This window comes from Phalacrocorax carbo, chromosome 10 (genome assembly GCF_963921805.1).
Source record: "Phalacrocorax carbo chromosome 10, bPhaCar2.1, whole genome shotgun sequence".
Lineage (NCBI taxonomy): Eukaryota > Metazoa > Chordata > Aves > Suliformes > Phalacrocoracidae > Phalacrocorax > Phalacrocorax carbo.
In genome coordinates, this window is record NC_087522.1 from 5,937,032 (window position 1) to 5,964,195 (window position 27,164).

Here is a 27,164-nt window from a genome sequence, read left to right on the forward strand (position 1 = left end):
TGGTGCATTAATTGAAATTTAATGTTGCTTCCCATAGCTGATCGAGAATTCATAGAATCTAGAAGAAGAGCACTGAAGCGTTTTATAAACCTGGTGGCTCGACATCCCCCTTTCTCAGAAGATGTGCTCTTGAAACTCTTTCTGTCATTCAGTGGCTCAGTGAGTACTTTTTAGCAGTAGTCCTGAGTTTGCGTATCATCCTGTAACTGCTTCACTGGGCACAGGGTTCAGAATTGCTTTTGACCTACACGTTGTTGCTCCTCGTGATGAGAATTTTCTCTCAGTAGGTATTTCTGCAGCTGAAAAGTGGAAGGTAATCTCACTCAATGCCAGGAGTACAGTAGTTTGAAAATGATAACTGTTCTTAGGGGAATACATGCTATACTTCTCCTTGAATTAAACCTAACCTGGATAAAGCTATATCTGCTAAGTTGTGTCTTACTATTGCAATATATCTGAGGCCTTTGTGAACTGCCTGGGTATTACTTAGTTCTTTCATGCTCATTTGATACCGTATCTTCTCTAGGATGTACAGAATAAGCTAAGAGAGTTGGTCCAGGGAGTAGGAGATGAATTTATGACCTGCAGATTTGCTACCCAGGCCAAGGTATGTGTATGAATCTTTTGCAATGTATTATTCTGGTTTCAATGGCTCTCTCCTCCAGCAGATCAGTTATGGCATTTGTTGAGTGATGGAGACCTTAGGTAGGAGAGAGTTGTTTCCAAAGTTTGAAGGACTTTTAAACTTGCAATTTTATCAAAAATATTTGACCCTTAAGGGTCTGATATTGCTAGCTAAATGCTTGTTCATTAATATGATAACGATTAAACAGTGCATCCTGCTCAGAACATGCTTCTCAGCAACTACTTGTGCTTGCCTAACAAATGCACATACTACACAATTCAAAAGCTAATATCTAGATTGAGGTCTTCCCCATGCGTTCGTGCCCTCATTCTGTCTGTCATCTGCTCTCTGTGGGACAGTAATTTGGAGTGTTACAGAGAAGTTAGTTATAAGTTCTCTATACATCTGTTTATGCCAGTGATTAGTGCTATGGCAAGTTTTAAGTATGCATTCACTGTGTTCATTGAGCAATTTTAAAGCAACTGGTCGTTCATGTTCCTGCAATGCTAGCAGAAGGTTTTGCAACTAGAGCTTAATTCAGGCTTTTACAAGTGATGCACAGGTCAGAAAGAGCTGAACGTTCAGTACATGCTTGACTTTGCCAGGCTGGCAGTTACTAGTAGCTTCAGATCAGAACCTGTGAGCCTGAAACCTCACAAAACCCATTTTAACTACGAGGTAGAACTGCAGATTTTGCCAACTCTCTCTACACCTGGTATTTGAACCTCTTTTTGCCTCTGAAAATTAGGGGTGTTTGTATGACATCCAACTCGGACACCTAGATTGTGAAGCTATTCTCTTCAGGTTGTTGTAGCATGGTGTCAGAGAGCGAGCGCAAGAGACCTGTCTGTCTCTGCTGACTGTGTGGTGTGCCCACAACTAAGGTATGTGAATGTGTCTCTGATTTTTCTGCTAGTAATCTCTCGTGCACTCCCTCAGGACTTCCTTCCAGCTGACATACAGGCCCAGTTCGCTGCCAGCAGGGAGCTCATCAGGAATATTTATAATAGCTTTTATAAGCTTCGTGACCGTGCGGAGAGGATAGCTTCTCGAGCCATTGATAATGCCTCAGATCTTCTCATATTTGGAAAGGAGCTAAGGTAGGTTGGGAGGAAAAGGATTTGCCAATGTCAACGTTTCTGCTGTTGTTTCAGAACACAAAACTATTTTAAAGTTTACCTGCAAATGGTCTGGTAAGAAAGGGTATTTCAGTGCATGCTGTAGGTAATAATAAAATTTTACCTGCTATAAAAGAAGAAAATGCATGCTTTCCACTAATGTTGCATTCCATAGAAAAACCTTGACACTCAGGTACTGGTTTTGTGGTCTCTTTCCCCAGTATATACGCAGCTCTGCATTTGTGATTGTGCAGTAGTAGCTCAGCACTGTGAGCTATTTACCCAGATTTGAAACTCTGAACTGCTCTCTGCAAATAAGTGTATCTGCTTAGTGGAATTTGTCTCCTATATTTGAATACTACTTATGTCCTCCTAGTGCTTTGGGCTCAGACACTACACCGCTTCCTTCCTGGGCTGCTTTGAATAATAGCACATGGGGGACTCTGAAACAAGCCTTGAAGGGTCTGTCTGTTGAATTTGCACTGCTGGCGGATAAGGCTGTGCAGCAGGTGAGTTCTGTACTTTTTTGCTTTTATTTTTTTCCCTTTTTCTTTTTTTTGAATGAAGGAGGTGTGTTGCTGCCTTAAGTTTCATCTTGAATCATGAGTTCTGTGGACATAGGTATTTAAAGAGTTAAGGGGGAGATTGTGGGCCAAACTCACATCCTCAACCACCAGCCTGTTTGTTCAAGCTTGAGTGAAAACCCTGGACCGTGTTTAAATGGGAAAAAATATAATGGGCAAGGGAAATAAGGGAACAGCCTGCTTTCTTTTTTTCATTTCAAGTGGTTATTGGACAAGTTGAGTTGTACAACTATACTGAGCTGTCCAAAAGTCCTGCATTCTTAGTAATCTGCTACAGAGTATCCAGAAAAACTTATTTCTGAATCAAATTTTGACATTTCATGTACTTAAACATTACATGAGAGTCATTCAGACAGAAGCATCGTATTCCTGTGTAAGTGTGGAGTGTGATAATGACTGTTAGAATAATGTGAGAACTTGACAGTCTGGAAGGAAAAGTAATAGTTTTGTCTTCACTTCTCTTCATCTCGTTGTGTTAAAATACTCATCATGCTTTTATAGATCAGTCAGAGCAGGTCTTTTTCTCCAGAGATTATGCTCCAGAGAGCTCTGTTGATACGGGAAGAAAAGACAGTATTTATTAAAATACGAAACCAAGTAGTGTAATTTGGCTTGGTGTCTCATCTCTGTGTTCTGGTGCATGAACTATTATGGGGAACATGCAGGTATTTAGAGCTTTAATGGATTAGTTAACTTGTAAGAAGGGAAGGTGAAAGATTGGAGGAATCCACAAGAGCAAGAAGTTCAGGTAGAGAGAGCTGGAAGGAGTGACACACAGGACTGAAACTAAGTCCTCTTGTTAAAATGATCAGTCAATTGGAAAAGCTGTTCCTGCTCCAGTCAGGTCTTTGTTCTGCGTACTGAAGGCTAAACACTCCAGTGTCATCTGAAAGATTTTTTTGATGCAGTTGTGTAAGTGTTGACGTGCCCTGGAGAACACAGTGGAGGGCCTGCATGGTGTAAGGATGTGAAGAACTGTGATATTGGTTCTTGCCAGGCTTACATAAAATGTACTTTTTCCTTGTTTTCTAGGGTAAACAGGAAGAGAATGATGTGGTGGAGAAGCTGAACCTTTTCCTGGATTTACTCCAGTCCTATAAAGTGAGCTCTGCTGTTCTTCTGCCAATGAGAAAGTTGTTTAGAGCAAGCTTGTGCTCTTTAGAGGGTGTAACGCCAACTGGATGGAAAACTGTCTGGGAGGCCAGTTCAGAGTCGAACTGGTCATCTGGCAGAGGGAGGGGAGTGGCTGTTGGCTGTAGCTAACTCCTGTAGCCTTTCTGATCAGCTCATCTTCTGACGACAATTTGCCAAACAGCAAACCCTGCAAGGGATTTAAAAATATGACTGCTTGAACTTTGTGGATCAGCTAACTTTTTCCCAGATTTGGCTGCTTTTAAGTCAAAGCAGTCAATTAGATGGCCACTGATTTGTTCGTGGAGACATGAGTTCAGTTACAAATGAAAGAATTTTTGTTCATTTTTGGTCAAAGGCGTATTTTTTTAGAAGCACCTACTGGAAATGTATGAGGCAGCCTGTCCTGACATTCCCAGGCCTGGACTGAAATAGAAGGATGCTGGCAAGCTCTTACGACAGTTAATTGCCAGCACTTAATACTGAGAAGGGCACAAAAAAATAAGAGGCCTGATAAGATCCAGAATGTTGGCAGAAGTGATGCTCCAGATTGCTTCTTAAGCTCACTGGTCGGGGTCCAAGCAGTTCTGTTTCTTGAATTCTTAACTGCCACCATTTTTATTTTTTTTACCCTCTTGAAAACAAAGAAACAAAAATCTGCAGCACAGAAATAACATAAAGCATGACCACGCGTTTGTGTTCCTGATGTACTTGGCTTGTGTGCTTGCTGTCTCTTAGCTTCCACTGAGTACCTGTTTTTTCCCTTTCTCATAAAGGACCTGTGTGAAAGGCATGAGAAGGGGGTATTGCACAAGCACCAGCGAGCATTGCATAAGTACAGCATGATGAAGAAGCAGATGATGAGTGCCACTGTGCAGAACAAAGAACCAGAATCGGTGGAGCAATTGGAGTCTCGGATTGTGGAGGTAGGGCAGATGCCTGGGAGAGCAAAGGGTGGTACTGGACTCCTGTAATGGTGCCGCTACGTAGCTCAGTCGTATTTGCAGAAAGCCATTAGACCAAAAGGGTAACCTGTACTTTGGGTAATTTGAGCTACCTGCAGTGCTACAAGGAAAACGCATTTGTTTTCCTTAACACTTATTACTGGCTCTTTGGCAACATGTCATTTGCAGGGGCTGTGGAAAGCAACAGTCTGCATGATGGAAAGCACAGTTGCTGTTGTATCAAATAGGTCCAGGAACTGCCTTTTTAGGTTTTTGATATGTGTTTGGATTGCTGGTGTGGTGAGGAATGCTGTTTTCTCCTTCTGCAAGTGCCTCCTTGGCACCCTCTTCCTGGCACTGTATTTCACTGAGTTCCTCTTCTTTCAGCAAGAAAATGCGATCCTAACCATGGAGCTGCGGAATTACTTCTCTCTGTATTGCCTGCATCAGGAGACACAGCTTATCCACATCTATCTGCCTCTCACGTCTCACATTTTGGGGGCCTTTGTCAACTCCCAGATCCAGGGTCATAAAGAGGTGAGTTCTTCTGGACTGTATTCTTTTTCCCAAAATATGAATGAGAAGTTGAATGTATTTGTTTTCACCCATGGGCCTTCCTCCTCTAATCATCTGTCCAGCTGGGTTCTTCCATAACTTTTCTTAAGACGTCATTTAAGGTCTCTCCAGTTTGGGTGAGGATCAGGGCTGGCCTCTAACCCCTCTAAAAGACACTATCTTTTTGCAGCAAGTTGCTGTGTTTTGTTTTTTTTTCTTCTTCTCTCATCTGCAGATGGCCTCACCCTACAGGTAGTTGAAAAAGACCCAACTGTTAAATAACCAGCTATTCTGTAATGAATGATGTGTGTTTGCTAGATGAATCTGTTTTTGTTGTGCTATGCAGAAATCATATGACAAGGAACAACTTCCTTGTTTTTGCTCTAAATCAAAGAGCTCCCTTTTTGTTACCCCTAAATAAGACCTTCAGCATACCCCATGTACAGACTTTCCTGCATTCGCTATAGTAGAAAAGTCTCTCCCCCTTCAGCTCCCTTCCTTCCCTTCGGTGAAGGAATTTGACCAAGGTATGGGAAATCTCCCTTCCATGCATGCTCAGTAAAGTGCTCAGAGAGCCGCATTATAGTGCCTGTCTAAAAGGGACAATCTGGGTCCTCTGGACTTCCCCAATCGCTGAAGTACAAAAAAGTACTTCAGTAAATTTGTGTTGTGCTTTTGAGTACTCTGAAACTGCTGCTAAAATACCGCGTGGGGAGGTCATTACCTACCATGTTGTCATGCCTGTTCTCTTTCCTTTTCCACTCACAGATGAGTAAAGTTTGGAATGAATTGAAGCCGAAGTTGAGCTGCCTCTTCGTGGGATCTAGCAATATGCCAACTCCACCACTGTCACCTCCAGAGGGAAACTTCTTCTCCAATTAATGCTCTGGGCATCTAGCATGGAGCAAGAAGTGCAATCAAGGAAGGGGTGGGACTTCTACCTCCAGATGTTAGAATGAATCCTCCAAACAGCTAATTTTTTTTTTTAATACTGCTGCTTTGAGCTGCTCTCTGATTTAGACTGGATGTGGGGCAGAACTTGCGGATCTAAAGACAGTCTCTTAATTTTGAAGTGCTCCAGGGCAGAGCTTATCTTCATTACCCTGCAGACACTCTTCCCGGGGGTCAGGATGTGACCTGGTGCAGGGAGTGCTGCAGTGTTGTTGCTGATGCCTCTGCACCTGGGACTAACGGTCCTCCCGTAACGTGTATCTGCACACATGCTGACATGTCTCTGCCCATCTCTCAAGTGCTGAGATGAACAAGATATCTGAAGCACTTGCTTGTAGTAGAGATGGATTGCCTTTTAAACTTGGGAGGGCCTGTGTTGGGGACATATGTGCATAAGGAAAGCTGAAAGCCATCCCCCATCCCATTGATAGGTGTCTGGATTTGATTTCTTACTGCTAGACCTCAGCGCAGAAGACCCGAGTGAGGTGGTCGGATTCGCTAACCCAGCCGGGTAGGGGTCAGTGCTGCTGTGTGACAGTAATTTCCCCAGTGAGGCTAGGCTGACTGTACTGTCAATGTGTTCTAGCACACGGTTAAGGGCAGCCTAGGGACTTGCTCATATTTTTCATTTTTGGACCAAAGATGACTGGGTTCAGGAACTCAGAGGAGTTTGCCTGGCATAAATGAGAAAAGAATTGACTAAAACACTCCCTAATTGTAAAACACTCATACTAGATCAGCAGAACTAGAAGGTAGCGTGCTTATTTTCTTCTGGAGGTTCTGACATGTATCTGTTGAGTAGCTGTTTAGGACTGTTGGAGAGCTGCTGACCCGAAGGCTGGTGTTTTCTTTGGTCTAATATCAGATGAAGTATCCTGTTACACCAGCAGGCTGGGACATGATGCTGATAAAATCCTCTAGCAAAAAAATCAGTATTTACCAGGATGTTACTGTCATTCTTTTTTCTGGCTCTGGGTAGCATTGGACTGTGTTTGTGAAGGAGAGAAGACAATTAAGTGGCAGTTCTTTATCTCTCTAAAAATAGCACAGTCCTTGGTAATGAGGTTTTCGGAATGATTTGTGATTGTGATAAAGGGACTCAACATTCTCCATGTTTTACTTTGTATCTCTGGTGACTTTTCCTCATGAGGCAAAGGGTAGGGGGAGGAGAACTTCCATGTCGCGTTACCTTAGGGGAAATTGTGCATATCCTCCAGAGAAACTGATAAGTGAAGAAACTGCAAACATACGCAGCAAAACTCTCTGTGAACAGGACTCCCCTGAACCGAACTTCTCTGGGGCCAAAACAGCGGCCAAAGGGGAATTTGAGACTTTGCTTCTTAGCGTTTTCTTTGAGTGGGTAAAAAGGAAGCACATTAACAAGGATGAGTGCTCGTTGTCAAACTGGAACCATTACAGTATTTTCCCATTGGGAACTTCCCCATTAGCAGGAAATATATTTAAATCCTCCAATCACAAAAGCTTTTTTCTTTTTTTCTGTCTTTTTTTTTTTTAATTTAGAAAACTCAATACAACATGAAGCTCTTCCTAGTCCAGGTGGGAATTACGGCTTAGTTTCTTCAGCTAGGAGCAAGATAATAAGTTATTTGCCTGGTTTCATGAGACTGGCGTAACCATCACACACCCCTGAAAATGTGGTAAAGTGTACTGATGTGGGTGCTGGGCCTTAAGGAGTGTGGAGGGAGTCTATTTAACAACCTTGCTCAGAAAGCATTAGTAAGAGCTTTTTGTGGCAATTCAAATGTTAACTCGGAGTCTTTCCTCCAGCGTATGGGCCTTGTCCTGTGAGACAAATGAACTGCAAATGGCTGTGACAGATATGAGTCTTCCCCCCCTCCCTGAAGATTTGCAAAGTGATGCAGAAGAGATACTGCACTCAGGCCAGAGCAAACTGGCTGGGGAGGGAAATGTTTCTACACTACAGTAACAAAGAAGATATCTGAAGAATGTCACAAAGGGTTTTTCTTGATTACGAAGATAGTTTGTGGTTAAAGTGTGGAAAGTGTGCTACCCTATTTTTAAATGCCCTTCACTCCTACCATCTTTAGAAGGTGCTGGTTACAGCCTGTCACTCGCTTAGTCTTAGTACCTATCCTCCCTCATTCAGCCTTGTTTGCCTGATGTAGTGAACAGGTAAATTGAGAAAACACTGCATGTTTTGGGGCAAGCTCTGGTATCTCTGTGATGGATCTTCTGTGTAACTTGTCTGGCTGGGGTAGGTGGCTGGGCTGTGTTGTGTAAGAGCACTTGCAAAGTATTAGCCTGGATGGAACTTTACGCTTCTTGCATTTAGGAAAAAAGTTATAATTTTGGACTTTATTTAAGACCAAAACCCCCCCAAAAAAAACAAACAGCAAAACCATGTTTGGGCTTTAGACTAACTCCTCTTCTCCTTCAAAGCAAGAATTCCACAGTCCAAACGCAGAGGCTGTAGTGATGGTAAACACAGACCACACAACCTCTAAAGGAACTGGAATTACGTTATTTTGAGAAAACACCCATTCCTCCATTGTTGGCCCTTGCCTCTTTGAGGAGAGCAGCTTTGGGGGTGGGGTTTTCTTGGCTTGATTTTACTCAGTTCACTTAGTACTTTGAGAACAGAGGCCTCGTATTCTCAAGGCCGATACAGCTAATGGCACTTTCAGAGTTTATTTCATACTGGGCTGTTGAGCTTCTGTCTTATTCCTAAACACACGCATACACTATTTCATACAACCCTTAGTTTGCAAACCTTCTTTTTGGGAGACTGGTCAGTGTTCAAATAGCACTATTATGTTTACCTCAATATGTGAGGGGTTTCCTTACTGTATTTGTTCTGTTTAGTGTAAATGTCCGTCAGACTTGGTGAGCAGCGCCAAGTACAGCTTCTTTCTTCTAGAGGAATGCAGCAGGGAATCAATTGTCTGTCTACCCCAGCCAATGTAGGGGAAGCAGTTGTAGTTACCTCCATGCTATCGCCTTCTGCGGCAAACAGCCGAGCTGTACGCAAGGGTGAGACCAAGACTTAATGAAGTCGGTTCCGTTGCTGGCAGCTGGGGAGATTGCAATAAACACTAAGCAAACCAGAAGGCTAATCGAAGAGCGCGTGCTGCCTACCCAAGAACTGATGCTCCTGTAAGATGTAGCGCCAAAGAGTTAACGTGCCTTCATGAATGGAAGCTTTCTGTGTATTGCTTGAGCTCATGGGGACTTTTGTGTGTTCAAAACAGTAATAATAGAAAAGGCCTCCGATCTTTCTGTCCGTGTCTCTGCCAGAATTTGTTGTGGAGGTACTGGAGTAGGAAACGGCTGAGAACCTGAAACTTTGCCTGAAAAATGTTTTGTCAAAAGGGCTATATGTTTTTTTGTCACTCCTGAGGTCTCCTCTGCTTCAAGCTGTGAAGTGGCAATATACAGGCTTTTTGACCAGTATCACATGTTGAAAGGCTTTCCAAACTATATTTACAATAGAACCTTAATCTTTGATACCTTTTTCCCTCTCTTTCCCTCTCCCTTGCAAGTTGCTCCTCCCGAGTGGTAACGTGTTTTCAACAGTGCCTTGCTGCATTCCAGTGCTTCTACTCTTCTACTCTGACATGCAAGGGTGTAATTCCTGGAATTTGTAACAGGCTCATTGACAATCTTCAGCTTGTGCTGTTTCCTAAAAGACAAAGATCACCAGCTGGGGACAGAACTTACTTAAACCACGTCAGTCTCCACAACTGCAGCAGGAGCAGTAAAGTCACTCTCTGACATCAGCTAAAAGTCAGTGCTGGTGAAAGCGCCTTCAGAAAGGGATTGAATTGACCACAGAAGAGGGGATAGCAAATAGCAGCGCAAGCCTGAGCCGCGTTTGTCCTTTTCCTACCTAACTCCTGGAGGAACAGAAAGTAATTTGCTGTCTCTCCATGCAATTCAGTGTTTCCACCAGGAAATAAATCAAGATAACAGGTATTGGCTGCCATTTTCCTACCATGCAGTAAGGTCTTACATCCTGTTAGAAGCTACCTGTGCCCTTGCGCTTATTTTTTCTCCTCAACTTGTCTCAAGCTATTCTCTCCATTAGAACAGCCAGAAACCCTTACTGCTCTGTCAGAAGCAGAGGTGAGTATCAAAAACTCTAAATAACTCAGTGTGCAGCACAAAAGGAAGAGTCTTAAGGCGTTAACTCTTATCCTCTTAACTCTGAGCTGTGGCTTACTGAGCATATGAAGGAGGGCATTTTTGAGTGGTATAAATTATTCAGAACTGCTAGAGGGAGACAAGAAGAAACAATCTTGTTCAGAGGGTGTGAATTTTGCCTGCCTGGAATATCCTGTATCTTTGCTTTGCTCAAATAGCCTTATGTATGAAGCACTTTATCCAAATGCAGGAATTAAAGAACTATTACTACAGCTGGTAGACTGGAAATGTTTACAGATCCTATATTACATTCCAAGATTCTATCTGTGTTATGTAAAAGTGTTTGTAAAAGTGTTTAAAAAAAAAAACAAACAAACTCCAAACTTGTGTAAGTTATGTATGCGATGTCTTATTTCTAGCAGTTTGATTAACCTTTTGGTGCCTGGTAGGCTGAGTTGGGCTGACCTGGATGCTGAACAGGTCACCTGCTACTGCCGTGTGCTAAGGCCTGCAGCTGTAGGTGACCGCACTTGGCAACGTGGGCTTGCTGAAACTTGATTTTCTTTGGCATATTTTTACCCGAAATGCTCACAATGGTGCAAATTCACAGCAGGAGCTGCAAACGTGAAAGCAGGGCTTGAACAGTGCCATACATCTACCTCTGACTTTTGTTTTCTTGACTCCTGTAATCTTACGCTACCTTCAGCTGGAGAATCCTGAAGGGTTCTCCACATAAACTTTCCAAAAAGCTTTCACAGCACTGGCCAAGCCCCACCTTGTCCCAGGAAAGAATGCTGAATAGGGAACTGTGCAGAAACTGGCAGAGAGAAGATAATTGATTCTGCTGCATCACAGTCCTGTGAATGTTTCTGTGAAAGGACACCAACTCCTGAAAGGCCCTTAAACGGTCTAGAAGGTAGCCGGCTGTTTATGACAGAACAACACATGCTTTTACTAAAAAATATCTTTAATCTTTTAAAAACACTTCCAGCCATGAGGGAAAAGCCTAAAAAAAAATGAGCCACCTGCAAGGAAAAAGGTTAACACTAAATTTCTAATAATTGTGAGCCGCTGAGGTACACCACAGCCAGGGCCATCTCGGTACTTTTATTTCTGCTCTAAGAAACCCCCTTATTTTCTTTACTTTCCAGTGACTTGGCAAATAAGTCTCCTTTGCTGGAGAGTTGAGAAAGGAAACCCTTCCAAGTAGTACTCATGGTGTTTGAGCCCAATGTGGGCAGCAGCACATGGGTTAAATGCTTCCATTTTCTTAAATTTCCTCCACTTCTTTCAGGGTATGCTCCAGGATAGTGTCTTGTCCCTGGAACTTAAAATAGCCACGAAACAACTTTTTCTGAAGCAGCAGGGGAAACCAATAGATATCATCTGCCCACATGTGATTGAACGGCACCTCGTCCAGCTGAAACCACTGCGGACGCATTTCTGGTGGGGGAAGACAAAAGAACTTTGCATGAGACTTTTTCTTGGTTTTTTGCTGCCTAGACCTTGAATATCTGTCAGCGAGCAGCTTCCTTCTACAGCCCAGCTGCCTCCCTTCTCAAAGGGATTTTGGCATGAATAGTTGTGCGTTTCTTAAGAGCAATAGTGTCTCAGAAGAGAATGCGAGCCCACCCTTCCCCTCCCCTAGCTACCTACCATCGCTTTCTGTTGGCTCTCCATGAAAATGATCTGCTCGGAAAACGTGCACTTCCATGAGTTCAGAGTTGCCTACAAATTCAAACGTGATCTGCCCCATCTTCTGCAAGGTGTCCACAGTCAGTCCGCTCTCCTCTAGGAGCTCCCTGCACAAGAAATACACTGTTACATGAAAGCAAGCAGTGGGAGAATAGAAAAGCAGTTATTAGCTTTACTCACACATTCAAAATGCTTCCAGTGAAATGAAGGTGGAAGCTGCACCTGTAAAGCAGAGCAGGGTACAGCCTGCAGAGCAGAGCTGTGGCTTCCACCTAACTACCAGCCTGCTTACGCCACAGCGGAGCCATGTCAGACCAGCTCGTGTGTTATTTCAAGTTTCTAGATGCTGGTAGGGAAAGATTCAGGAAAATTGGTTTAGTATGATTTACTCTCCTTGCAACACGATGGTCTTTTCTGAGGTTAGAAGTGTGCTAACACACTCATAACTGTAGTTGGATGCGGCTTAAAAACTGTGAGAACTCTGAGGTACGCTTTGCCAAAACAAAAGGCTTTGCCAACTTCAAGCTAAAGCTTTTAGAATTGTGGGGAAGCAGGTAATAAGTACTAGAACATCTGTACATGCAATAAAATCAGCTACTTCTGACACTTCAGTAATGCTACACGCTACGTAACATGATTTGCACGCAGACCATTAGGAATACCAGCTCCCATTCAAATGCCGTATAAAAAATACAAAGCAATGGTGTAAACTTCCCATTTCTGCTCCTTGGAAGCACATGTAGCACAACGAGAGGCTAGAAGGCAAGACTTTCAAGAGCACTTTGAGACTTGCTGGATGGCTCTTCTCCACGCATCACCATGCAAGGCTACCTGGAGCATGTTCAATTACTTGGTCTGTTTATGCTTCGCACTTGGGGCTTTTTTTAAATTCACCTGCCTCTAACAGAATCAGCACGGCTTGAAGTTAGTCATGTTTTTTCTATGTGCAAAAATAAGGAGTACTTTGAAACACTGTATCTTCAGCTAAGGTTAATAATTAATGTAGCTGCATATTTGGCAGTAACTTAATTTTAAAATGTAATGAAAATGATCTTTAAGGCTCCAGCTTTCTTTGGCATCAATTTCATGAATCCCATCCTTCAAAATTACGTTCCAACTTAATGTCTTGGCTAATTTTAGTTTATCTTTCTGAGAAACTATGTCTAAAATAGAGGCAGTTTTCCAGCAACAAAGCTAAAAGCCTCATTTTACAGGCTGGGAGAATTGAACAACAAAGCACAGCAGTGCTACGGTTCTTTAAGCAGTTTATCTGTCAGCTGTTTGGCTCTGTATATGGTCAGGGGAAACTTTACCAGTAGCAAACTAGATGTAATGAGCTAGCTAAGCACTCCCTTTGCAAGATGTGCCGCTGAAGAGCTGTGGGTGCCCAGGCGCTCACAGGAACGTGGTGCACCCAGCGGAGTATAGAAATCTTACTGATTCAAGAAACTTTTTGTTCATGTTTCAGCTTAATATATAACCATCTGTGCCATGAGGACACTTCACACCTTATGCCACTGCAAACCCAACTGAGACAGTGCAACATGGAACCACAGAATGAATGAACCCCGAATACAGAGCGGAGAAGGTGCAAGTTAAGTTTGGTTTGGACTGCGGGACACCGCTTGGAGGAGAGCTGCGCCCCGAGGCAGCACTGCCACGGTGTCGGTCCCCACCAGGAAGGCAGGCTGCGTGCCTAGCTGGCCCTGGCTCTGGGGGCTGCTTCCTGCTCCCTTGACCTTGGCAGGAATCGGTGATGTCATTCTGCAGTGAACTCCTACCAGCTGCATCGAAAGGGCTGAGGATTTGCTGTTCCACAGCTGTGCTGTGGCACGCTGCACTGAGATCACTGGAACTTTCACCACTTGACATCTCAATTGGACTAAAGCTCCGGTTGCTAACTCTGGGCTGGCACAGATAAACACACGCCTAGGAAATCAATGCTAAATTAAATCTTTAGATTTACACCACAGTCGGTAGCAATGTAAGCCTAGCAAATGGAGGCCTCATTTAAGTAACAAAACTGATCTCCCCCCTCCCTCCACTCAGGGATGATAAACGACACAAAAAGCCATGATGTGAGCCTCAGGTACGTTAAGCCCATGCACTGCCGGGTGCACATCTGCTTAGAGGACCCTTCTGTCCCCTGGATTAGCTCACCACAGAACCCAGGCAGTTGCACCAGCACAGCTGAGGAGACAGTTCAGGGCAAAAGCTGCTAGGTAGCTGCTGAGCACACCAACACTGAACTTCCTGCAGGTGCGAGGGCAATTTTGGGCACACATCAGAAAGTGAGGAGATGGCAAAGTGTGGCTTTGTATCAGCAAGGTTCATATAAATAACAAGGTACCTAACCTTTAGGGGAGTTTAGCATTTCATTTGTGACCTGCTATTTCATTTTAATGACTAGACAGAAGAAGGAACTTCAAGAAATCGGTACCAAAACCTTCAAAAATGGTACTGTACCTCTGTACTGACGGAACTAAATTCCCTAACTCAGCATTAGGGCTTAAAAATGCCGCCATGCAGTCAAATAATAAATTTCAGAGGTTGCCTTAAAGGACCTCTGAGAATTTCTAATATTTTATAACTACATTTTCACACAGTACTAAAAATGCTACTGGAAGGTAGCACCTGTTCAACAGCTTCAAAACTGAAACAATAAGCAGTCCACTGGCATCAGCTGTAATGCTGCTATATAGCCAAAATTAAACCCTGCACCTTTCTGAACGGCGCAAGAACCTCTGTCCAGCACTAGCAGACTGACCCTCGGTTTCAGAGTCCAAGAGATGGGAGGGAGGACACTCCAGTTACTCATAGACTGGGCGACGGTTAAAGATTTGCAGATGACAGGCAACGGGGAGCAACCCCGTTTCTTTGTCCACGCGGGCCGTCCCCCATCACCTCCGGGGCAGGTGGTTTTCTCTGTTCAGAGACGGCTCACGCCTGCACCCGCGGGCAACGCCCTGGTTAGGAGGGCGTTATCGACCAGCCAGGCCGCGGCAGCTCCACCTGCAGCCCCCCAGGAATGGTCCAAGGCCTCCAGGGCCCAACCTGCGCCCCAGTACCTGCCTCTCCCCAGGGCACCGGCCTCACCTGCGAGCAGCCTCCTCGATGCTCTCCCCCGGCTGCACCTTGCCCCCGAAGCCGTTCCACAGCCCGGCTCCAAACCCGCGCTTCTTCATGCCCAGGAGGACGCGGGGCGGCTGCACCACCAGGACGAGGGTGAAGAGCCTGGATGTGCACATGGCTGCTGGGCGAGAGACGAGGGGGCACGCTGCGCCAAGGGCTCCCCCAGAGGGGAGGCCAGGCTGCTCCTCCGGCCCAGGGCGGGCAGAGACCCCCTCACCCCCCAAAACGCCCAGCACCCCCTCCCCAAATGCCTGGTCCCCTCCATCCCCAGCCCAAACCCTTGGTCCCCCTATGCCCCTCCCAGTGCGTGCTCCTCTAACACACCCCACCGACCCTCGCTCTCCTGCACGCCCAGCACCCCCTCCCCAAATCTTTGATCCCTCCTCCCCAAACCCTCGTTCCCCCAAAACCCCTCCCCCAGCGCCCCCATCCCCAGCGCCGGCCTCCCTCGTTCCCCTGAGCACCTCGGCCCCAGACGCCCGCCCTTCCCGCCCACCGTGGCGCGGCGCGGCCCCCCGCGGCCCACCCGCCCCGGCTCTTCCCGCGCCGCCGCCCGTCCCGCCCCGCCTCCCCTCGCTGCTGCCGCGGGGCGGGACCGGCCGAGGCGGCCGCCATGGCCGGCACAGGGGGAGCCGCTGCCGCCGCCGGGGGCCGGTGCGTGGCGGGGCCGCTGAGGCGAGCTCGGCAGGGCGCCGGGCCGGCGGGCCCTCTCCCGGCCCCGGGGGGTGTTGGTGGGGGTCCCCAGGGCGGTGCCGGATTAGTCCCTTAAGTTTTTATCAGGAACGGGGAAACGGGCGTTTTGGGTTTGTCGGTGCTGGAAGTGCCGGAGCGGGGCTGTTTACAGGGGGAGCGGTGGGAGCGGTGCCCGTGGCGGCTGGCATGTTCCACCCGCAGCCATGAAGGAGCCTCCGGGAGCCGGGGCGGCCTTCCTCGCTCTGGGGGGCCCACGTACCCCCGGCCTTCCCCCCGCGGAGGCCTCGGCGGCAGCCCTGCGCCTCGCTGGGCCCCGCCGGCCTCGAGCACGAACGCCGGAGCAGAGGCCGAGGGCTGTGTCAGAGCGGGGCCTCCTTTCCTGCCCTCGCTTGGGGGTAACCTGTGAGGCTTCCGGCCAAAACACGTCCCTTTTCGTTAAGATCGGACAAGGTAATGGTGCCAAGAACCTCAAATTTGGAGGCTTTTTTGTGAACCTGGTGGTAAAACAGGCAGAGCTGTAGTGGGTAGGATTAATTATTATAGGGACTTCTGAAATACATAGTGATTACACACTAATCAATTAACTCGCCTTTCTTCCCGGGCAGCTGTTGGCATCTGGCAAGCAAATGTCTCCACACCACGGCAAGGTTTCTGAAGAAAACTGGAACCGAGCACTGGTGGTGGGAGCGGCACTTGAGGGATCCCTTTGTCAAGGCAACGAAGCGGCAGCATTACCGATGCCGAAGTGCCTTCAAATTACTGGAAATTGATGACAAGCTTCATATTCTTCGTCCAGGACTTTCCGTTCTTGACTGTGGAGCAGCGCCTGGTGCTTGGAGCCAGGTTGCTGTAGAGAGGGTCAATGCTTTAGGTACCGGTAAGTGCACATTTTTGGCAGGCAAGATGGGGATGATACTCGTCTTGAAGTGTGTGAGGAAACTCAACTGTGCTGGTGGCGGTGTGGGGAAGGGACACGGGTACTGGCAGACACCAGAGTCACTGATAGCAGCCTGAGGGTGTGTGCCTATGTGGCAGTGAAGATTGTCATACGGTCTGGAGAAATCATATCTATGAATTAAGAACTTAACATGAGGTGCTATGTAGGCGTAAGGAAGTGTTCTGATTAACTGTGTTGCGGGGAGGAACCCTTCATCCAGTTCTGAAATTTGTTCAGCCTGCAGCAGGTAACTTGGCTTTTCTGTATTTTTATTTCCCTTCTTGAAAAATGGTAGTAACCACTACATACAGCTCATGCGTTTTAAGCCATTAATATTTACAAGATAAGGTGTTACCATTTGTACTGTTTGTCCGGGATTTCTGGACTATCAGCCTTGAAAGAACAGGACAAAACCAAGAGAAATACCTCTTGCTTATCCAAAGTAACTGAGTTTTCATGTCTTGAATGGATTAGCTTAGAGCAAACCATCCATCCAGATGCACGCAGCAAGCTGTCTTAGGGACGAGAAGACCAGATGTGGCAGGTGATACATTTTTGTTTATCGACTAGCGTGGAGCTCATGTATATGCAAGTTGTTTGCGACCATTATGAGTGTTGAGTATGTCATTTGTTCTTATAATGTAGATCCTGCTGTCCCTGCTGGCTTCGTCCTTGGCGTTGACCTCCTGCGGATTTCTCCTCTGGAAGGAGCAGTCTTTCTGTCGGAGGCTGACATTGCAGACCCAAGCACGCTGAGGAGGATTCAGAGTCTGCTTCCTGCAGAGAAGGTGGACGTTATCTTGAGCGACATGGCACCTAATGCGACAGGCATTAAAGAACTGGATCATCAGAAGCTGATCAATCTATGTTTAGGCCTTCTGAATATGTCCCAAAGTATTTTAAAGCCAAAAGGAACAATGCTCTGTAAATTCTGGGACGGACGTGAGTCCAGCCTTCTGCAAAACAGACTGAAGGAGCAGTTCCAAGATGTGAGAACTATAAAGCCTCAGGCCAGCCGGAAAGACTCTGCTGAATCTTATTATTTGGCAAGACTGTACAAAGGGAAATGAAAGCTGAGACCCGCAGATTTTCAAACAGGTGATCAGACATTGACTGGAAATCTGACTTTGGCACGTGTTTAAAGAAAAATCCCATCATTAAGACCCTGGGTAAACCTGCCACGATTCTTGTGAAGTACCTCATGCTTTTCAAATACAGAAATAAACGAGGGTGGTGTCCTGCTGAGTTTATCCACTAATTATACAAGCAGAGACATCCAATCTAGCTTCTCACCTGTGGAGAAAACAGTTGGGAATGGAGAGGAGTAATGTGAAAGGCAACCTCTGGGGCTGGAGTAATGGAAATGAAAATAAAACAGTGATTATGTGAGTTTTTAACGTGTGCTCGAAAATCATTGCTCTACTAATGTTGTCATATATGAGACTAACCATAAAGGTGGAGAGGGAGCAGCCAGGGGAGTCCATTTATTGCCTCTTCATCTTTCTTAAAAGCTGGTGCAATTTATTAGCACATGACAAAACAGATAACGTTTTCGTGCATGGCAGAATCTGCATCGTCACGTACGATCTGTAACGCGGCCGCCCAGGATGTACAGCCGGCTCTGGGATATTTAGCCTGATGGCTCTGCTGCGTTTTCTACAGACAGACATGGGTGTTATTTAGAAATTGCTACTTCGTTGTGCTCATAAATCCAGTAAATGGCAGCAGGGCAGGGTCATCACTACTGTGAAGATAATTTCCCCCATGTTTTCAGGGATGTTTTTGTATTTGACTGATGATGCGTCTTGGGTAAAATGACAAGACATTCCTGGGGTCCCGGACGGGGAGAGTTACTGATTGAAGTGCTAGAGTTCTGTTTGCAAAAATAAATTTAGCCACTGTCTTATCTGAAAGTGACAACTTTTACATTAAATAGCACTTTTATCAGGGTGACTGTGGCATGAGTTATAAGAGGAGGTGGTGGCACTGCCTGTTTTTAGGGCTTCCAGATCTTTCTCATTACAAACATCTCCTTTGGAATGCTTATTTATCAAATTTTAACTGCTTTGAAACCTCCCGATCTGGATCTCCATACCGAATGGTGTGCGTGAAAGCATTATCTCCAGAAACCTAAACTGGGTGGCTGGATGTTGCTCTGTATATGTTTGGGGAGGAAAAAAAAATTGTCAGGCCGCTCTTGGAGAAACTTTTGTCACTAGCGATTGGCAGCAGGAACCGGAGGGAGCAGGGCGCTGGCAAAGCGTGTGCTTTCCCTGTTGCCCCTCCGGCGGGACGGGAGGGCTCTGCCCTGGCAGGAGCGGGGGACAGGGCGGTTTTGGGGGGGTGGGGGTGGAGAGGCTGAGCTTCGCACCGAGGCGGGGCATTACGGTAACGGCGCGCAGGTGGCGGCGGGATTGCGCGCCTAGTCCCGTCGTTACGGCGGGCCCGGACCGCTGTTCTCGCGAGATCTGGGCACCAGTTCCCGTGAGATCTCGGCGCCGGGGCGAGGAGGGAGATCCAAGCGGGCGCGCGCCGCCGCCCGCGGCGGGTGAGTGAGGGAGGGCGGGAAGGCGCCTGTGAGGGAGCCTCTGAGGGAAGGAGGGCGGGCGGGCGGCCGCCGGCTCCGCTCCGCTCGGCCCGGCGCTCCCACCCCGCTCCGGCCGAGCGCAGCGGCGTGTGAGCGTGTGTAGGGAGGCTGAGCCGTGCCGTGCCCCCCGTTCCCGCCCCCCCGAGGCGGGGCAGGGCTGCGGGCGCCGCCGGTGCCCCGCTCTCGGGGGTCCGTGAGGGCGAGCCCCCCGCCGTGCCAGCCGTGGGCAGCCCTGCGCCCACCGCCGCCGCTCGCGGGGCTTTGCGGCGGGGCGCTGGGCTGGGAGGGCAGGGGGGGCCTGCGCTGCGGTGGGGAGCGGGCTGTACCTGTCGTCTTAATGTTTAGCTTAATTTCAAAACAGGCTTGCTGGAGCCCGGTTACCTGTGGGCAGTGATCTCTCTTGAATTTATTTGCATGTGATACTGAAATACTTACTTCGAATAAACGTCTTCATTTGGGTTTTGGCTGATCTGTTGTCAGTGTGCTTCCATAATGTCTCTTCTTTGCATAAATCCAAAGAATAACTGCTGTGTTACCCTGAGAGGGCACAAGCCTGAAAGTTAGCCCAAGTCTGTCTCACTGGTACAAGCCTACGTGAACGTCGTGGGTTGCCTTTCCTTGTTCCGAACCTTCTCCTGTGCTGCTGGGGCTCTGTGGGACGTGCGGTCCCTGGAGGGACTCACTTAAGCCTTCCTGAGGTCTCCTGGGAAACCTTGCAGGCTTTTGGCAGCTCCAGGCTCGATGTGTCTTTGGCCTTTTAGTTAGTACACTCCCAAATTTGAAGGGAGAGTTACAAAAACTTCTACGTGAACAAGGAGAGACCATTTTACTTACAGAAGCGATCTACAAACTCAGGAAGCTTTGTTGCGGGAAGTTAGGGCCCAAAGTGTTCCTTGGGAACCAGAATCAACTTGTGTTGAAGGTAGGGTTTGCTGCTGGTATGGAATTAGTTGTCCCTCCCTGCCCCAGATATTTGGAGGAAGAATAATGAGTGCTGTTTGTTAGAGTTATGTGCTGTAGGTCTTCATGTGCTACGATGTTAACTTGTGTCCCAGAATCTAGATTATATAGGAAAGGAGAATTTGATTTTGTATAACTTACGACAGCTCTTATTTGTACGCTCATGGGCTGAGATTCAGGGGAGAATGTATTTAAAAATCAAACCATTTCAGGTAGAAAGCTGAGGGAAGAACAGGCTCTGTTGCATCAGTTTCTCATTTCAGAGACCTACAACTTCAGCCTTGGTTCAAGCTGACGTGTGGATCCCAGCGGTGACTAGCACATTGGGTTTTGTACCCTGTAAATGGGAAGAGCTTGCATTTAGTGTTTCCTCAGAGCAGTGACATACCTCTCTTTAGCAAAGCAGCCGGTATACTGTAAGGTGCTCTGAATGTGTTGCTCATGACTTTCTATATATTTCCAGAGCCATGGAGGACTTGGAAGATAATACCACTGTCTTCTCCACCCTGAGATCCCTCAACAACTTTATTTCACAGCGTATGGAGGGGGTGTCTGGGCTGGCTACACCAGGATCGTCTCAAAGCTCCTTACAGATTCAGTACCAGCAGAGGGTGCAGGTGAGGTGTCCTCAGCTTGGTGATGCCTGCAGTATCACTTCAGTTTGCTTCCAGTAATCAGGATTGATTCCATTAAGATCTTACCATTCTTTCAAAAACTGATATTCATGCAAGTTTGGTAATGGAAGGTTGCTTTTGGTGAACACTGTAGAGTCTTTAAATTTTTTTTTTAAATGTCAGATATATTTATTTCTGTTTTGTAAAAAATTAAGAAAAGTTCTCTGAATTTCTTCCCTGCTTGTTATATTTGTATACCAGCTCAGGAAATTAAATTATAAGTTGTTTTCATATTGCTGAAGCAAGGAGCTGTTAATATTTTTCTAGTAAGTAATTTGTTACCTTTTTTCACAATCTTCCTTAAAGTTTGGCTGCCTGGACACACACAGGACACTTGCCTTGTGCCACGGCTTTGATGTGCTGATGACTTGTGCTTTCTTGTCTGCTTCTGGTTGTATTCACATGTTTTTTTCTTTTTACTTTTTCCTGTAAGCTGCTTTATGCTCATAAAGCATAGGGTAAGTTGATGTCTTGGATCATAGGGACTGTTTATTAGGCTGGAATAAAGTTTCGGTATTCTGTATCTTAACATAATTTCTATTTCAGTCTCTTAAGTGTAATTAACCTTTTGGAGATAGAGAAGTACGTTTAGTCAGAGTACCACTAGAGATTGAATGAGAAATTCTGAATGAAGAACTTGAAATTCGCTTCTTTCCAGCTAACATTGATTTGATGTGGGTTTCTGGGCATGAGCTCGTGTGTTTCCTCATCTGCAGCTGGTGTGAGAAGGCAGGTACCACAAACATGGTGATCGTCTCTTTGTAATTTGTAAAATGGCATCCAAGTGTCATTTGAATATGACAGGGTAGGAGATAATGATATTATTGCAGTGCTGTTAATGGTGTGTAATGTCCCTTTTCACACATGAACTGGCCAGTTGGAAGAGCAAGCTGGGCAGATCCACTCCAAATCCCAGCTCCTGCAGGTGGAACGAGAGAAGATGCAGATGGAGCTTAGTCACAAACGAGCTCGCATTGAGCTGGAGAAGGCAGCTAATACCAATGCCAGAAACTATCAGGTAAGTATGACAGCTGCAGATAGCTTGATATCTTAGGCCTAAGTCAGAACATACATAGTGCATCAGCGTTGGTGTTTTAGTTTGGATAAGGGCTCTTGACTTCTCACGTGCTGTGCTTTGGTTTGCAGTGGTGTGCCTCAGAAAGTCTATAATCAACATTTTTGGATGAAACTAAAGTGAAAGATGCAGTCCAGGAGCAAGCCTAGTGTCTCCAGCTGCTAATGGAGACTCTGTCTTCAGAGAAATACTTCAGTGAATCTGTAGTAAATGCTCCTGGAATGCATTTACCGTGTTTGCATTCACTGCAGATGTGGTGGTGGTGTGGGTGTCACGTCCCCAGCACCAACTGTTTTGCTCTACAGAGCCCCTCATAGTGCATTACGATAACTTGCTAATGTGCACAGGAGTGTGAACGTCGAAAGCCTTTTTTGGTTGACAAACTGATGATCTCATCACTAGATTCTGTTAGTTTAGCGCTGAAGTTCACACGAGTAGCAATAACAAAGGAGATCTGTTGTTTGTTTCTCCCAGAAGTATTTAAGCATTTTTTTTCCCAGATGAATTTAAACTTTTGTTGGCACAATTGCAAACATTTAGTTTGTGTGACTGCAATTAATTGGAATGACAGCAGTGCCAACCATGCACTGTCACACAAGAGAGCTTGCACTGATAAAAGAGTGAACCTCACTCGGGGACTAACAGCTTTTATTGGTTTCTGGTTTTATGCCCATATGTGTTTGTTTAACCACATTACTGAAATAAGTAGTAGGTTTATGGGTTTTGTAGGATAATAACGGTCCAGTATGCAGCTGATTATTTAAAAATAAATCTTTAAAAAATCCTAAGCACGTTTTGTTGTATTTTACAAGGCTGCTGGGTGACAGATTTAGTGTGTAGTTGTGGAATAGTGAGTCAGTGGCTAAATTCCTCATTCGTCTGAAGTCAGGTGATGTGGGATTAAGCCAGGAAGAGTTCAAACTGCAATGTAGCTGAGTCAGTCACAGAAACCCTTGAAATACTGGTACAAAGAAAGGGGAGCGGCACTAATCCAGGACTGTGGTAATTACCCTGCTCAGATTCTGTGGGTTTTTTTGAGTCATGTGGATAAAGGTTTTAGAAACCTCACATTGCTTTGCATAATCCTTGCTTCCTATGAAAATCTCTGTCTCGATTTGCTTTGATTAGCAAAGCAATTTACTACACATTTTTTCAATAAGTATTAATTTGTGGTAAGAATAAACTGAAATGGTGTATGAAAGGCTGTCAGAGTGCAAAAATATTTATTGCATTCATTGGTAGCACTGTCCATTTAAACCCCATTTCTTTTTTGTTAAATAGCCTCATACAGTTTCCACATGTTGCAGGGGGAAGTTTGTCTTATTAACCCAACCATTGAGATCTGAGTTTCTAGAAGTGAATTTGCTTTTGCTATCCATGGGTCAGCTTTAAATTGGAGCATCACATGTTTTCATCTTTGATCCAGTGGAAAGAGTGCAGTGGAGTCTGTAAAGCTATGTCTGTGTTCTCATATTCATGTCTCAGTCTAAGAGATTTGGAAGGTTCTGTCTCTCCACTTTGTAGCTCCCTTGCCCTGAGTAGTTCCTTGACATTGAGTTGCTGCTGGTAACATTTTTGCCCTTGTAAGTGCGAAGGTTAAAGCTATGGTCTGAGTAACATTGCTTCATGATGATGCCTTGGCGACCACAGTAACGAGGAATGGAGACAGGAGAAACAAAGGCAGTTTCACCTTTGTGCTACTTTCTTCTCATGTCTCTCTGCATTTTTTTTTCCTTTGCAAGCGAGAGGCTGACCGTAACCAGGAGCTGCTCACACGCATAAAACAATATCAGGAAAGGGAAACAGAAGCTGAAAATAAACTGAAAGAACAAATGGAGATGAACAAATCCTACAAGAAGAGCATGGAGACAATGAGTAAGAAGCTGCAGGAGAAGGAGAGCAAATTAGCTGAAGCTAATGAAGTAAGAACAGAGTAATTTTTTAATGTGTTCATAGCTTCAGGTGACTTTGCAGTTCTTGTGAATTGAAAATGCCGTTCTGATTTAGTAAAAAAAAAATAAAAATTGGAATCACCGTTCATCGCCTGGAAATGAATAAACCCTGGTGGTGTGCATCTTTGCTGTCAAAGAGTAGAACCCCACCAAGTCCAGATGCAAGTGAGCAGGTTAGAAGATGTTGCTGTGTTAATTAACAATGAGAAGAGATTTCTTAGACAGGTTCATATGGAGGAGGAGGAAAAAAGTGCAAGGCTACATACAGCGTCTAGGTTTAGGAGCCAGCTTACATGACATTGAGTAAAGAAAGGGGAAACGATGGAGGAGGTCAGATGGGAAGTAGGGGGAACTGTAGAGTGGGTGAGAACAAAGTTATGTACAAAGTTTGTCTTCCCAAAGTCTTAAAAGCCTGCGTGTCCTACTGTAGAATGAATGCTCGGGTAATAATTTCGGTTCTTTTGGATGAGAAGACCATCTTCTCAACCCTCAGTGTTTTCAGATACCATTATAGTTAAGTTCAGCTAGTTCATTTGTAACTTTTCTGTTTAATGTGATGTCCTGCACTGGGTGTAGATCAACAACCACTAAGTCCTTAAGCCTTCCCCCTGCCTAGGTGTCACTGGAAATGTATCTTATGTGATAAAGCAGCTAAACAGATTTAACGTGCCAGTTATCGGTGATTAAAAACAGGGAGACAGCAATGGCACATGAGAGGAAGTAAACCCACGTATGAAATGTGTGCAGCAGTTCTATTTCTGTGTTCTTTTTATTTCTATATCCACCAGTATCAAGATGAGAACCCTACAAGTCTCTCTGTCTAGAAAACACCTTACATATGTAATGTTTTGAGGTTTTTCAGTTTTATTCTATATAAGCGAGCTGAGTGACGGCTATATGAAAGAAACCTGTGAGACTTTCTTTAAAATTTTGTTCTAAATACCTTAACTCTAAAAACCACTGGCTTCTACTTTTAAGGAAAGTGTAATACTTCTGGTATTTGGTTGAGGCAAACCCAGACATTTTCAATTTTGAAACCCAGACAAAATATGTTTGGAATGGTTGTGGGATAATTTTTTTACTTTAATATATACTTGTGTTTTATCATCATCTAGCTTTGAAGCTTGGTATTTTTCATGCCAGTTTGAGGTCACCCACTTAATAGGTAATGGAGATGACAATTTTGGTGACAGATGAAAGCGGCTAAATGATTTTTCTCTTGCCTTTGTTTCTGAGCAGAGTTTTCAGGTCTGAAGGTTTGCAAGAGCGTGGGATTGTTTCTAGATTCAGTGTTTGTATTTTCTAGGTGGATATGGTTTCTGTCTGTCACCATCCATAATGTCCAGCTTGGAGAGTCATAGCCTTGTGTATTTATTCTTTCTTTCCATTAATTCAGACAATCACTATCTTAAAAGGGAAAATATCAGAGCTGCAATGGAATATAATGAATCAAGAGATGCAGATGACAAGCCAAGACTCTCAGAAGCAGGAACTGATGGAACAGCTGGATGTTCAACATAAGTAAGCAGGGGATGAATGACTGTAGGGAGAAGGCGGCAAACAAAACTTCAGTCTTCTGCAGTTGTTGTTGCTCAGAAAACTTTCAACAGTGTTTGATTTCTGTTCTTCAAAGGGGTTCTTTGATCTGGATGTGCAGGTTATAACTGTTGTTTGAAACCAGCTCTGAGGTGCAATTTAATTGTACCTTGAGGAAAAAAGTATTTGAGCTTAAAATCTCAGTGATGTCTCAAGTTCATGGTAGAGAGTTAATAGGAGGCAGGTGGGCGGGAAAGGGTCTGAATTTTATAGACCGAACAGAACAAAAATATCAAGCCTTACTTAATTGTAGTTGAGGGGTAGTTGAAAGATATGAGTGTGTTTTTCCTTGCTTACTAAGTTCAACTCTTCCATTTCAAAGGTGCTGTTTATTTACTGTGAGTGTGTATTTGTTGGTCTCAGAGTTAAGGTGGCTTGATTTTGGGGTATTTCTCAAGATGCATTTTTTTAATTAAAATGGGTATTTTTGTCTATAAATTAGAGGGAGATGATGAGAGGCAGTCTTCTATAACAGTACTATATACCTTGTTAGTGGTGTTTGAAAATGTTTGTCAGAGGTAGTTCTGCATGTAGGGTGTTTCTGGTATGTGATTCCTTGGTGCTAAATGCCTCTTGTGTCTATGTCTAACAGAAAATGGCAAGAGGCTAGTCAGCAAATCCAGACGTTGCAAGCAAGCCAATCCCTACTGGCAGAATATGAACAGAAGATTAAGGTAAGAAACTTTGTGGCCTATATAAAGCTTTAGTTTTTAATTTATTCCATGGAAGCACAGAACACGCTTTTTTTTTTTTGTGTAAAAAAAAAAAACAACCAACAACCTATTGCCAAAATGAAAGGTTAGTTTGTCATATAAGCATCTGATCTGGTGGCTGGTAAGAGCTGAAGTTGGCTGAATTAGATTGGATGGACCAGGCTACCTACAATTAGCTGTAACATGACACTCTTCACCTTCGTTGTATCAATTGATTGGAAAAAAAATCCACCTGTGCTTTCTCTATAGAAAGGTGATTTATATCCTTACGCAGTGCCCTGGAGGAATGCTCTGTTTGATCTTGTGCCAAAGCACAAGATTGCTCTGCAAAAGACTGCTTCTAGAGCAATCGTTTTTCAAATGCTGGAGGACGAACCTAGCAACTACAGTTACCTTTCTGCTTCCCAGAAGGTCCTTCCTCTGGAGATGGGTTTAGCTCTTTTAGAGAGTGCAATTACTTGCAAACCTTTCAAAACCACGCTGACTTAAATGTGAGTATAGAGGTGCTTTATGTCCTTTCAAATTAAAACGTAGGTTGGTGGGAGTGTATGTTTTTCACTTATCTTCCTGGGAGAGGCAGATGTAGAGAGTTACTCTGGTTTGAGCAGGTGCTGATAGTGGCATCGCCTGTGGTTACTGTAAAGTGAAGCTATGCTGAAAGCCAGCCTCATTGCCAGTTCTGCGATGGCAAGAAGAGACTTCCTCCTTTGAAGGGAAAGGTCAGGAAACAGGATGCCAGACTGCAGTACAGCTCTAAATAAACTTTTTTTTGAGGAGGAAAAAAAGCAACAGTTACCAAAATGCTAAAATGCGTGGTTGTGTTTCTTTTCATTCCTACTCCTTGCAAACCATCCAAGTGCTCCTCTATACACTTCATTGATGGAGGGATAGAGGACAAGAAAATCACAGATTTGGTTTAGTCAATAGAAGAATGTCCTTTTAATGATTAGCAGAGATCTTTTTTTGTTACGAACTTAGGGTAAGCATGTGTAAAGAAAGGCCAGCCCAGGTGTTAAAAGTGGAACAAGAGTCACCTCTGCTTTGGGCAATGGATTGGATCAATGACATACTGAGTTCCCGTCCAACTTCATTTGAGTCATTGATTCGAGTTTAAAAAGTA

The 27,164-nt window shown here is 45.0% G+C and overlaps 4 protein-coding genes across 12 annotated transcripts in view; 3 read left to right on the forward strand and 1 right to left on the reverse strand.

The window, feature by feature from the left end:
• The window catches only part of SNX8 (sorting nexin 8), a 29,152-nt gene extending 18,850 nt beyond the window's left edge, over window positions 1–10,302 (forward strand). For all 4 annotated transcript variants that reach the window (XM_064461577.1, XM_064461578.1, XM_064461575.1 and 1 more), the window contains 8 exons: window positions 38–159; window positions 527–607; window positions 1,565–1,725; window positions 2,120–2,252; window positions 3,360–3,428; window positions 4,235–4,384; window positions 4,790–4,939; window positions 5,726–10,302. In XM_064461577.1, the coding sequence (XP_064317647.1) occupies window positions 38–159; window positions 527–607; window positions 1,565–1,725; window positions 2,120–2,252; window positions 3,360–3,428; window positions 4,235–4,384; window positions 4,790–4,939; window positions 5,726–5,839 (980 nt within the window). In that variant the 3' untranslated portion in view covers window positions 5,840–10,302. The remainder of the gene's footprint in view (window positions 1–37; window positions 160–526; window positions 608–1,564; window positions 1,726–2,119; window positions 2,253–3,359; window positions 3,429–4,234; window positions 4,385–4,789; window positions 4,940–5,725) is intronic.
• Window positions 10,303–10,976: 674 nt separating this feature from the next.
• Window positions 10,977–15,441, reverse strand: NUDT1 (nudix hydrolase 1). Of its 4 annotated transcripts, none has more exons than XM_064461584.1 (4): window positions 15,384–15,441; window positions 14,822–14,975; window positions 11,687–11,832; window positions 10,977–11,473 (listed from the first exon to the last, which is right to left on the reverse strand). In XM_064461584.1, exons 2-4 carry the CDS (start codon window positions 14,971–14,973, stop codon window positions 11,301–11,303), a joined length of 471 nt encoding a protein of 156 aa, XP_064317654.1. In that variant the 5' UTR covers window positions 14,974–14,975; window positions 15,384–15,441; the 3' UTR covers window positions 10,977–11,300. The 4 variants fall into 4 exon arrangements, with proteins under 4 accessions (XP_064317654.1, XP_064317653.1, XP_064317652.1 ...); XM_064461583.1 differs by having other exon boundaries at window positions 15,354–15,397; XM_064461582.1 differs by having other exon boundaries at window positions 15,322–15,388.
• Window positions 15,417–17,877, forward strand: MRM2 (mitochondrial rRNA methyltransferase 2). Of its 2 annotated transcripts, none has more exons than XM_064461581.1 (3): window positions 15,417–15,511; window positions 16,156–16,427; window positions 17,133–17,877. In XM_064461581.1, the coding sequence occupies exons 1-3, from the start codon at window positions 15,471–15,473 to the stop codon at window positions 17,555–17,557; spliced, it is 738 nt and encodes a 245-aa protein (XP_064317651.1). In that variant the 5' UTR covers window positions 15,417–15,470; the 3' UTR covers window positions 17,558–17,877. The 2 variants fall into 2 exon arrangements, with proteins under 2 accessions (XP_064317651.1, XP_064317650.1); XM_064461580.1 differs by having other exon boundaries at window positions 15,435–15,532.
• A 1,077-nt stretch (window positions 17,878–18,954) lies between these two features.
• The window catches only part of MAD1L1 (mitotic arrest deficient 1 like 1), a 381,515-nt gene continuing 373,305 nt past the window's right edge, over window positions 18,955–27,164 (forward strand). For both annotated transcript variants that reach the window (XM_064461586.1, XM_064461587.1), the window contains exons 1-6: window positions 18,955–19,035; window positions 20,498–20,651; window positions 21,586–21,726; window positions 23,526–23,705; window positions 25,132–25,256; window positions 25,924–26,005. In XM_064461586.1, the coding sequence (XP_064317656.1) occupies window positions 20,502–20,651; window positions 21,586–21,726; window positions 23,526–23,705; window positions 25,132–25,256; window positions 25,924–26,005 (678 nt within the window). In that variant the 5' untranslated portion in view covers window positions 18,955–19,035; window positions 20,498–20,501. The remainder of the gene's footprint in view (window positions 19,036–20,497; window positions 20,652–21,585; window positions 21,727–23,525; window positions 23,706–25,131; window positions 25,257–25,923; window positions 26,006–27,164) is intronic.